Here is a 12,909-nt window from a genome sequence, read left to right as displayed (position 1 = left end):
GTGCGAACAAGAGCGCTTGTGGACTAAAGCTCTCGGCTCTGAACCCCGTGGAGTCTGCAATTCCCAATTGTTTTTGAGTTGCTGGTGTTAAACAACACGATGTTCAAAACAAGCTGTGTTTTTTTTTGGGGGGGGGGGGTCTGCAAAAGGCTGAGAGGTTTTGTTGTTGTACGAGCAGTGCATGTCGTTGTGCGTCGTTGAAGCTAGCAGCAGGATATGGCGATCACTTTGGTGACTGATATTGAACATTGTTCTCGGTCGGGGGTTGTGCTTCGGTTGGGGGCCCAGCAACTGAACTTTCGCTGTTGTAGTTAATTGAGATGCTGCTCGATGTCTGCCAGCCTGCTTAGGAGCTGGAGACGACTAATGAGGTAGAAATTAGACTAATGTGGCCAAGGACACGGATCTCAGCTGGATTCTCACAGAGTGCCAGATTCTGTCTGATCCCCCCTCTGTCCTTTCAGCGGTGTCTTGATCATGCATCAACCCAGTGGCCAGGCGTACTGATGGTTCGTGGATAGTACGTAACATTATTAAGTTAGGCTTTCAGAAAGCACTCTAACCTGCTCTCGCTTGGCTCTTAATTGTATCGTTGTGTTTTCGGGTCGCCCTTCATTACTGCCCTAGGTATACACACTCTGATGTGATTTCTAATCGTGCATCTTCAATAATATATTGTTTAAATATATATAGCGAACCTGTACATGTAACTTTTGTCTTACTCATGTCTATCTTGAACGCAAAATTTGCAGCCTTCTCAATGAAGGTCTTCTTCAACCTTTGGCAACACGGGACACTGACAAATTAAATGGAACAAATGCTGAACGGTGAGGACAGAGGCACGGAGTGCCGCTTGCTTGGAATTACAGTGAGAGAATGAGGAACACATGGTTTACAGAAAGAAAAATGCCAATTACAGACAGATTGACTGTTCAGGAAAGTCGGTTTGGACATTGTCCTTGGCCAATGAAGGAGTCTTGTGATGGAATTGCAAACAAAAGAGAGCATTGCCGGACGTGGAGCAATGAGATGAGTTCATGCAACGGGAGTAGTGAAATAGATTGTGACAGTGCGGGGCCGAGAGAGATGGCGCAGACCGGAGACGTTACTGATCGTTGATGAAAGGGAGCGGCGCTTGGACAGAACACAGCACTGGAAGGGAGTGTTAAGGAGTGGAAGCCAAAGGGGACGACGGCACGCCCGAGAAGACGGCCGCCAAGGAGATGGAGCGATAAGAACATGTGCAGGAGCTAGATGGATTGTTGGATCATGATTATGTAAGGGATGCAGGTGACTTGAGAAGGCCTTCATCTAGCAGTGGATGCAGCCTCACTGCTGCTACTGCTGATGATATAAGCAGCATGTTTGTAAATGTATACGCTCTGGCTTAACGTTTACAACTATGTTTTGGGAGGGAGAGAAGATGAGTTTGTCGACAGGGAGTCTGATTGGTCACTCGCCACGGTGTTGGCCACGGTAAACATCGCAAACACCCCCCCCCCCCCCACATCATGCCTCCCCAGAAGTGTCACCATCTAAAGTTCCCAGCCTCAGCCGGTTTCACAAAACGGTGGCGAAGTGTTTGCTCCACGTTCACAATAGTTCTTTTGTATAACCGCCGTTAAAACACTCAGATGCTAGATAAGATGCTAAAGCTTGTTGTTGCGATTCATTATTATCATCATCATCATCGGAGTGCTGTTTGACACTTCCTTTAATTTCGTGCTCAGTTGCTTTGTGATGTTTTTTTCTGTATGCTCGATCTGCCTGGATGAAACTTGCGCAATTCTCGAGCCCCGATGAGGGCCAAACGCGATTTGGCTGTGGTCGTAGGAGCCACGCTGGGACAGTATTGCAAGGATCTTAATTTTGGAGCTTTCGTGACTGCAGGAATTATTCTTTGGTTCTTTCGGTAAAGTCACGTATAAAGATAAAATAATAAATTAAATAATAGCATACGACGTTTCGATGGCAACACAAGCAATCATCATCAGGTATAATGAAATAGCGACATCAAATCTAACCAGAAAACTATAGACAGACATATAAGCAGACAGATATCACCAAGATACATAGAGCGAGCAACACAGGTACAGAGAGGGGTGATCGTGGGGTGGCCTTAAATAGACAGAGGGGGGCGGAGGCAGCGAGAGGGAGGGGTTAGAGACAACATTTACATGTCAATGAGTACGAGGAGACGCGTAGAGAAGTACGCAAGGAATTGCATAATAAGGTTGCTGAATCAGCCTAAGCCAGTTTTCTTTACTAATTTTCAGAGGGGGGGACACTTTGGCCGATAAGGCGTCATCGGTGTGGGGGCCGCCACACGTTTGAAACCATTGTGGGGTTTGAGAGCGGCACGACGACGACGATGGGGGGGGGGGGGTCACTCTTTGTGTTTTGTCGGGGGCCAAACGTCAGGGGCCGCACTAAAGGCCACGAGGGAGCTTCAGTGGCCAGCAGGCCTTGCAACGAAGAACACTGGCCTCAGCTGTCAAGGTCTTGTGCTGCTCCTATTCGGATGTAATTTCTGGTTGTGCCGCGCGATGTGCAGCACGATGTCTGTGACATTTCGCTCCACGTGTGTATGTCGAACTTCTATTGCACCGTATGTAGCCAACCGTGCTAAACGGAGGTGCGGGAGCTTCTTCCTGTGAGTGTGTCCCAGTGCGTCTGCATTCGGTACACCTTAACCCCATGCGCGAACAGCACACACATGGCTCTCCAATGTCTCTTATTATTCACATATTTTTTTCACCCTGATTATTATCGCTTGAGATGGAAGGTCTCGTTTGTATGGATGTCCACGGTGTCAATTGGCACATACGTATTGCTCTCGGATGTGTCTTTTGGTTGTACCACGTGTTGTCAAATAACTGAACAATTCAGTTCCTTAAGAAGCCCCAGGCACGTTGAGCTGAAACGTCGGACATCGTGCCGTACAACACGCGGTACAACTGGAAAATACACCAGAGAGCTTGACAAGAGCAACCTCTTCAACGCTTCCATCTCTGCATTTTAACCCCGACTTAGCAACAGAGACTGTTTTAGCAACAAAAACTGTTTTTTTTTCATGAGCAGAGGACACTGGATGGCAGGAGGCCCGCGCACCTGATCACACTCGGTGTGGTGACCTTCGAGTTTACACGTTTCCCCTGAAAGCCTGGAGTGGTTTTGCTGTGAAATCGTGCTCGCTCTACCAGTCGCTTTAGAGCAGAGAAGAGGCTTATTGACCGTGTTATTGTCCCAGGGCTGGCCATAATGATTGCGATGTCCATAGGGGCCAGAACAGACTCCAGAGATGGCCTTGATAAAAGCTTTTGTGTGGAAGCTTTGTGGCCGTGGACATGTTGTATCTTCAGACATGTGTGCGACGTTTTTGGTGTTGGGGCAATGGATTGAATATTCCTTGCATACGGAACTATAAAATGGATGCCACACTTCTTTTAAGTTTAGATTATGTTTTATTATTATTATTGCAGCAGCACACATTTCCACTCACTTGTTATTAGAATAAACACTTTGCAATGCCATTTTGTCCAAAATGCTTGCTTACTCTATACCGTTAATTACCTTTCAAGGTACAATTTAAAAAAAGTTTTAGAAAATAGCTACGTTAATATGGAACCAAAGTATAATGCGTAAGAGATTAGTCAGTAGTATAGTTTATTTCTTCATCGTTCAAAAGTCGATTCTTAAAGGCTCTTACTTCGTACAACTTACAGCTTAAGCATGCCTGACGGATGAGATGTATAATACACGCACCCACGTGAACCCTCTCGGCTTCTCATTACACTTGCCGAAGTAATGTTAGTTAAACCAATTGAGTGAAGGACAAACACACTCTTTAATCTATTGTGGCAGGACAGTGCTTTGAGCATGGTTTCAACATTAAATCAAAACATTTCGGGGCAGAGTGTGGATAGTGCAACACAAGCACGGTATAACCAAAAAAACACCCTCACAACATTCGTCATTAACACTGTCTGTCCTTGAACATAAATACAAGGTGCTTCAAAAAAATGTTGACACGTCTGAGAATTTGCAACAATACCACAAGACATGTGCTGCCTCCGGGCTCTGGAGACCATCTGGAGAAGATTCCAGGCAACGTGTTGACAATGATGGCGAACAAGTGGAGACTTTTTAACTTTTTGAAGCTATTAACATCACATTTGTTATCATGTTAAAACGATAGTCCCATGTCAGTGTTGACTTTTTGTCGAAGCACCCTGTACATGGAGTAGGCTGTCTTCGGAGCATGTGGAGAGGGCATGAAGACGCACAGTATGCAGAGGTTTTTTTCTTCCAGTTGCAGATCACACTTTTACAATGGGTTGCCCTGAGCTACTACATGTACCTACGAATATCTATAACTGGGAAATGAGATCCTGAATGTCCACTGATATATAAAAAAAAACTACTCGTCAAAATTCAAAACAATTCGTTTGATCAATTTTGTAAAAAAAAAATGAAAGAGTTGTCGATTGTCTCAGAGCTCCAGAGGACAACTTTCTTTGCCCAAAACATCAGCCTGCGTTATGTTTGCAATTTTAAGGCAGTGTTAATGATCGATTAATGCTGGGAGGTTTTTTTTCTCTTCGCTCGTTCCACTGTGAAAGTCGATCCGATGCCGCTGCGAGTTTACCATCGTAAAATCGACCACGTGTTCCATTCTTTGAAACCGCGCAGAGCTGCTTTACAGACGCCGGGTTTTCGATGGGGGCTCTCTCATTGCCACGTGGTCCAAACGGGCAACGCATCGCACGTGGCTTGCCGATCAGCTTTTACCAACAAGTTCAGAAGCTCTGCCTCTAGAGATGTCGAGCGTGACAATCGAGAAGAGATTGCAACTTAAAGCACTTACAGTAGAAAAGCATTGCTGCCACTTTGGAGTAATCTGTGCCACATGCAGCAAGCCTATCCTCATCTCACCAGGTAAAATGTTTTCATTAGAATCGTGCTGGTTAATAAAAAAAAATAATTAAACCTTGTTCGGAAAATCAATATGAAGGATAAACATACTCTTAGGTTTTTTTCGGTAAAGTCACGTAGGAATAAATAAATAATAAAATCTAAGAACGATTTATTATTTTATTTCTATTATTATTATTTTTATTATGTATTTTAATTATTTATTTATTTTTGCCTATGTGACTTTACCGAAAAAACCTAAGAGTATGAATCCTTGTAGTCACGAAAGCCTCAAATCTAGAATTAAGGATAAACATGTTACATTTATTTATATCGTTTTTTATGTATTTATTTCTACTGTCATCGCAAATGGTCCTGGAAACCCTCAATCCCTCTTCAGTTCCAATCAACTCCCTCTGGCTTTTATGGAACTCAGTTTCCTCATTTACACCATCAGTGGCCAAGTACGAAACACTCTGGCCCTGTTTCCATGGAAAAGTCAGGAAAATCACGAATGGCATCGTGGTGTCTCACTCTGCTCCTCCTATTGCCTTTCCCGTCTCGAAATCACATACCCTTGACATCTGTTCACATTTCATCATAAATATCACACAAAAAAACACAACCCAACAAAAACTTCATCCATCCTCAGTAATGTATCTACCAAACGCATCCCTCACCCACCCTGGCCCCGTATATCACCAGCTTTGTCAATGCCTCCATCTCATCTGTGTATATTCCCCCAGCTCCCAAGCCTGCTGCTGCTATTCCCAACCTGATATAAAACCACACTGGATGCCAACATCATTGCCAATTTCCACCCCGTCTCAAAACCTGACTTTTCTTGAAAAAGTGTCGGATAGGGTTTTCTTTCATATCTCTCTAAACGCCTCTCCTCCCGAGGTCCCCACGACTCGGGGAACTCTGCTTTCACCAAGGTGATTTTCCAGAGACGGTTCTCCTACATGTGGTAAGCGGACGTCTTCTTTCCTCGGACCGTGGATCATTCTCACTGCTAGTCCTTCAAGACCATTTCTTCAGCTTTTTAAATCCTTTATATTAAGTTCGCTTGCTTGCGTGCTTGCTTGCTTGCGTGCGTGCTTGCTTGCTTGCTTACGAGCGTGCAAACCTTTCGGTCGTTTTTTAACCCACTTCCCGTGATCCAATAGAGCTGACATTTTGCACACAGACTCGTTGTGCGAGACAATTAATGTTCGTGAAATTTTTTTTCTCCAAAATTTTACACTGTTTAGGGAAAACAAATTAAATATTTAATTACCAATTGTTTAATACTGCAGACAATCATCTGACCCATAGGTGGCAGCCATCTCAAGCCAGAGGACGAGAGGACTCTCGCCGCCACGCATATAAAGGATTTAGAGTGAAAAACTTTGTTTTTACGGGTTATACTTATTACATCATGGACTGCTCCATCCTCGTTGAGTGTCTCCACACAACAATGCAGGCATCTCTGACACACTTCGTCTCCTGGGTCCATTCTCGCCTCTCAAACGGCTACTTCTACATTTTCATACGAATACTGTCTTCCTACTCTTTGGTTCTTTCGGTAAAGTCACGTAGGTAGAAAAATAATAGATCACGACGTTTTGATCGCAACACACAAGCAATCGTCATCAGGTGGGACAACCGCAGCAAGAAAAAACTGCTGAAGTAGGCGATTGTTTCGTGTGTTGCGATCGAAACGTCGTGATCTATTATTTTTTTTACCTACGTGACTTTACCGAAAGAACCAAAGAGTATGGATTCCTACAGTTACGAAAGCTTCAAATCAACTGTCTTCCTCTCTAAAATCCCTGTGCTTATGCATCCACGCAAGACTCCATCCTAGGCCCCCTGCTCATATCAGTATATCGCCTCCCACTTGGCAAGATCCTATCCAGTTTTAATGTCGGCTCTCACTTGCATTGGTAATTGTAATCTGTACATCTAACTCCACGTATCGGACTTCACTGTCCACTCTCACATTCTGCTTTGACATGGTCTCGTGTTGAATATGTTCTAACGTTCTCCAAATAAACGTTGCCGAATTGATGTCCTCCTCATCGGACAAAAAGGTTCACTTTCAGTGGACTCCAGTTTTAGTGCGCACCTCTCAAATTATTGACATTAAATTGGCAAAGAGTGCAGAGCCTTGGAGTTGTTATAGATCCTGAGCTGCTATTATCCTCATTCCACATATCTCAACTCCCCAGGATCTCACGTATCTATTTGCGTCACCTCTCCGGCACCCACTATTTATTTCCTTAACCCAGCTAGCGCCGAGACCCGACCCCCGTCACGTGACTGATCTCCAAACTCCACACGATCTACAATATTACTGCCAGGCTCCTCGCTATAATCTGCAAGTGAGACGTCACACGTATATTCTAATCACCCCACCGGCTCCTAAAGCAGTACTGGATCAATTTCAAGATCACACTCAACATTTCTTTGGGCTCGCTCCCTACCTACCTCGACCGTTGCGTCTCACACCCCTCTCTTCCACACACGCACTGCTCCAGTCACCAATGTTTTCTGTCAAATCCCCCCGTGAACCATCACTCAGTGGGAAGTTGCTCACTGTCCTCCGCTACCCCCATAGTCTGCAACTCTCTTTCTCAGGACGTCCGTTCTATCGATTCCCTACCCCTGTTCAAGTCCAGGCTCAAAATCATCCTCTGTTTCCTCTGCCTATGACTGACTTCCTCTTTACCTCGACACAATAAACACACCCACTTGTTCTGTCCAGCACCTCGAGATGCAGTTGCATTTTGATGATAAAATACATAGATAAACGTTGCCTTTCATTGTGTTCTTCCGAAGAGACCCACCCTGCTCACAAACGGGAAACAACATGAACACGTGCTCGATATATGAACGAATAAATGCATTCGGGATGCAGTGAATAAGTTCGAAGTTTAAATAGGCTACACTTGACAAAATTCCATTCAATAATAGACGGTTATAATCAGGGTGCTAATGTAAACAGAAATCATTAATTGCAGTACAGTACACGAGACAAGCAGTGGCTGATTGGGAGAAACACATCCATCCATCCATAAGGCGTAAATAAATAAATGTGTCGTTAAAACCCGCCACCACCCGACACAGCCAACTAGTAAGGGTTGGCACGTAAACAGAACATGCCAAAAACCTCTTATGGATGATATTGGTCGCGAAAGCCTCCGTGTTAAACTGTTAAACATCCATCCATCTTGGAAAACATATTTGAATAAAAAACAGCAAGTTTAAAATTCGAATACACTGCCGGTATTTCTACTGATTATTTTATGGAAATCCAGCGTATCTCCAAGAGGGCCTTGCAAGACAATGCTAGTTGTCTCCAAATCACAAGTAAGATTGCACTCTTTATTCATTTCAAGAGCTAGTGTTTTACGACGAATATTCTGAATGGCTATTTTGGCAAAAAAACTTTAAATTGGCTCAAGTTTTTGTTTGCCATTTGTCAACATGCACTTGGATTTAATTGAGGCTGGGTGGGTAAAAGTGTGTCGAGGTGTGAAAAAGTCACTTTAGATTTGACAGGCTGCACATGCAGTTGGACACAGACGATACAGTTAAAAAGGGGGAAAATGTCAGATACTTTCTCAGAAAAGGTCCACTTTGTGATGTTAATACTTCCACTACCTATACCATTCAGATTAATGTACTCTGTTATTAATGTGATGGAATGTAATGTTATTATAAACCAATGTGGACGTATGTTGTTTACCATGTTTTAATCTATTAACACCCTATGGAAAAAAGCTACAATTTCTTAAACACCCGTAAATGCAACAAAAATACTACATTTGCAACATTCTTGGTAATTTTATTTATGTCAGTACATGCAGATATTCTGCTTTTTAAAATGGATGTTGAATGGAGTTAGGATAAATCAAATACAGTATTACAATATGTCATGGATTATACTAGGTTAGTAATAACCTGGAATACATTCTGAAGGAACTAAAATACTGCACAAATACTTAGGAACAATTCTGTAGATATGGAGTTCAGCAATATTAAAAATGAGCACTACGTCGGCAACATCCAGTCACCATTCTGTTCTTGCGCATGGCATTGTGTTTGGGAGCTAAATGCCAAATGTCGAAGTCTGCTCGCCACGACAAGAAGGCTTCAGGAGAGAGTTCGTGTCGTTTTGCTTTTCCTCCGTTGAAGTCGCGCAGACTACTGTGGGTTTGATAATTGATTTTTTACCCTTTTATCTGGCAACAAAACTGACACCTTTTTTTACAAGGAGTCATGTTTGCATAGACCACAATACCTGCAGTCATAATGCAAACAAAAAACATAACTCTGATAATGTATGCACGGTCCTTGAAGTTGATTGGTCCACACCCGAGAGACAGCTTTCCTTAGAGCCTAGTCTCACTAGGCGCAGTGCGCCTTTTGGCGTCATCTGGTCCAACCCATGTGAGACTAAGCTCTAAGGAAAGCTGTCTCAGGTGTGGACCAATCAACTTCAAGGACAGTGCATACATGATCAGAGTTATGTTTTTTGTTTGCATTATAACTGCAGGTATTGTGGTCTATGTAAACATTACTCCTTGTAAAAAAAGGTGTCAGTTTTGTTGCCAGATAAAAGGGTAAAAAAATAATTATCATATTTTTTATTGGCAAATGAGGTTCCAATGGTGTAAATACTGTGGGTTTCTATATGGCCCATAGTTTCGGTTGCATGGCCACACTCGCACTGTGGTTCATCTTTTATTTCCCGTTCATGAAGGACATACCCGGTTACCATCATTAACACTGTTTTGCTACATTACGTCATCCAGTCGGGTCTTTGCTTAGATGTCTTCAACACACTTCCTTGTGGCTTGAAGCTATTTTTAGTTTTAATGACTTTTTGACAATTCAGGTCCCATAACAATGCATTCCAGGTCATGTATTGCACACAACCACAACTCTATATATTTATATTTGGACAAACGTTTTAAGTGTATCTTTGTTACATACATTTTATTGAAGAAAACCTTACGTTATTTTCGAGATGTTTGCTCCCATATCCCAATGACCAATGACATCTTGATTTGACTGTTTATCATGAGTCGCTTTCTGGAGAGGCTTGTGAGACAGGCAGGAGAACTCGAACACGATGATCGACATTCAAAGTGTTGTGTTGTTTGGTAAACTTGTGAAACGCAGACAGGGGAAACACGTTGTTACTTGGTAAAGGAAGCAAGGACAAACGAGTGACATTCATCTACTAAAGTTATTGAAAATGTTTTCTTCAGGTTGTTTTCTAGACATACACATTTTAAAAAAGTAACAGTAAATATTTTGCCCTTTTTAATGATCACGCATTTTGCCGCGCCCACTCCCAGGTTATGGGTTTCTACTTGAGAAAGCACTTCCACATGCGCTTAGAGCACATCCACAACCCGGTTGCCGCAGATGGCCCCCGCACTCTGGCGTGTGTCTGCGCCGTGTTTGTACCTGTGACATGAGATCACGGGCTCACCAAAGCCATGTGATGGGGGCCCTTTTGCTTACCAGGAACAAAAAATCAAGCGAAGCATCGTTGTACGCTGACGTTATGGGTAACACCGTGTTAAATGTAGCGCACACCATGCCGACATTTCTAGATATGTCGTTGAGCTACAGGCAACGCGAAGCATTGGCCCAAACCAAGATAGAAGCCAAACGTAGTCTTTGTGTTAGCCCAGGTGTGTTGTTTAATTATAGTCGTTCTTCTTCCCACTTGACCAATGCGGCTCCGTGCTGTAACGCTGCTCTGCGGCCGCGTCCTCCAAGGGCAACGGAGACGTGTAGTAATCCAAGAGGGTGCTCTTTCCGAAGTGATCAGACCTTGCTTCCGTGTCCTCGCCGTGCAAGTGCCGGCGCTCCGTTCGAGTCCCGGCGGACGTCTCTGCGGCGCTGGGCGGGCCGACTACCGGCGGCGCGGCGCGGGACGTCTCCCCGCGACCGTCGGTGACCGGCGCGCTCGGCAGGACGGTGCTCACGACGCCGACCGGTGCCGCCGCGGTGGCTTTGGGGACGACCGCCCCGTCCGCCGGGACGTTGACGGGCTTCCAGAAGATGCAGTAGTAAACGGCCAGCACGATCGCAGCCGACGAGACGGAGAGGACGTAGGCGAAAACCGTCGCCAGCCGCACCCACTTGCGATTCGTCTTGGCGGCGAGTTTGGCTTTCTTGTCGCCCGTGTAGGTGGGGGCCTTGCCTGGCCGCTCGCCGGCGGGCCGAGAGCCCATGGCGTCGCGCTCGTTCATCGGTGGGTTTCGCAGCGCCACTCTGAGATGTGTCTCGATTCCCTTTGCGCCACGGGTTTATGCCCCCCCCCGCCCGCCGCCCCTAGACTGGGCAGCACCGATGACCTCTCCGCGCACACAATTCTCTCTCCTGTGCAAGTGAGAATTTAAAGAAAAAAAGAAAACTTTGTTGTTGGTGAACTTTGACATGGGTTCACTGCACATTACACGGCTGGCAGCCTTTGAATATCATTGTTCCCCCATGAGACTGTATAATGGCACTTGCTTTGACAGTTTTGAGATGTGGCAGTTCGGGCCGTATCCCATAAATATGAATTATTTCACGCTAGATGAAGTACTGCCGATATAATAATGCAGATTGTTTAATTGCATAGATATAATGTACAGTACACGTGCAGCCCTTTGTCAACCCACTGCTATAGGATAGTCACCCTACGCCACGTGGGTCATCGGGGTCGATTGGCCATACTTCTCCACGCTGGTCAGTGCAGTGCGGAGAAGGCAGCGAGCGAGGATTGAGGCGAGGACATAGAAGTACAGTCGAACGATTGACTTTTGTTCACTTTACATACAGTATTGCATATTCGTCTTTAAATACAGATATATAAAAAAAACTATAGCATTGAAATTAACTTGTATTCATGAGCTGTTTAAAAGTTGGATAGATTTAGCAGTTAACTGAGAATGCAAAACAATTACATTCCTAAAGACTGTCCATGTATATCCGCACAGAGCCAAGGCGTGCATTGAGCGTCGATTGAACAATGCTGGACCGAGCGATCTCAGTGCAAGTTATTTGCTACGCCATCCACACGGCATACATACAGTACAGCTGAGTATAAGCCACAGCAGAAGACAAATGGACAATAAAAATCAATTTGACACAGACGTGCGCGTACCCGGCATGCTATCTAGCCACATGGCACGTCCACGTTATTTACCGTACATCACATACACACCACCGCTTGTGTTTGTGTTGTTGTTGTTACCTTCAAAGGGATATTTCGCCTTTCATTTCCGCGAATCTTGACCTTAGACGAGACTGCTGGGCCCGCGAAGCTTCCACAACTGGCTGAGCTCCTCGTCAAGTTGAGACGCAGGCCACCGCCGCCAAGGCAGCGGCATTGTCGTTCAGCATGAGGCTCCCCTGCGCCCGTGCTGGCACCGTAGCGCCTGCTGTCCGAGGTGCTGAATCTGTGGGCGGGACTCTGAGCAGGTCGTACGGGCCCCGTTTATTCGGGAGCCAGTCCCGTTGCGTTGTGACGCACGACTACGGGCGGCCGAAACGGCTGGAAAGAAATCTGCAGCTGATACAGTGCGACTCGAGCATCAGGGCCGCCTTGCTGGCAATTTCCTCTTGTCACCGCTTGCCATATCTTACCGTAAGTATTGTAACGAAAGCGCACTCGTCCCCCCCCCCCCCCTCCCGCCGTCGCCGCCCCAACACGCATAGCAGCTGCAGCTGCAGTAGCAGCTTCAGCAATGTGGCAGCCAGTTTATTACAGTAGTTGGGCAGTCGTGGTGGTTGGTGTGGGTTGTCATCGAACCGCTGCTGCAATTCCCACGGGAAGGTTTCAGGGCTGGTCTGCTCCCCCATCCCTCTCCCCCATCCCTCTCCGCCTCAGCTTGTGAGATGCTAAAATAAACACGCAGTTTCAGATTGCGGTTACATTCCGGCAAGAATTGCTGGGTTTTTTTCCGGGTGTACAACGCCGCATGCCATGTGTGGTAACGAGCT

The 12,909-nt window shown here is 45.3% G+C and overlaps 1 protein-coding gene across 1 annotated transcript; it reads right to left on the bottom strand.

The window, feature by feature from the left end:
• Window positions 1-9,466: 9,466 nt before the first annotated feature.
• INAFM2 (InaF motif containing 2) lies at window positions 9,467-12,520 on the bottom strand. The gene is made up of 2 exons (XM_061551166.1): window positions 12,161-12,520; window positions 9,467-11,301 (listed from the first exon to the last, which is right to left on the bottom strand). The coding sequence occupies exon 2, from the start codon at window positions 11,169-11,171 to the stop codon at window positions 10,617-10,619; it is 555 nt and encodes a 184-aa protein (XP_061407150.1). The 5' UTR covers window positions 11,172-11,301; window positions 12,161-12,520; the 3' UTR covers window positions 9,467-10,616.
• Between the last annotated feature and the right edge of the window lie 389 nt (window positions 12,521-12,909).

Source organism: Lethenteron reissneri, chromosome 14 (genome assembly GCF_015708825.2).
Source record: "Lethenteron reissneri isolate LAM-NWPU_2019-01 chromosome 14, ASM1570882v1, whole genome shotgun sequence".
Lineage (NCBI taxonomy): Eukaryota > Metazoa > Chordata > Hyperoartia > Petromyzontiformes > Petromyzontidae > Lethenteron > Lethenteron reissneri.
The sequence above is the reverse complement of the archived record's forward strand: the minus strand, read 5'-3'. Positions and strand labels throughout refer to the sequence as shown.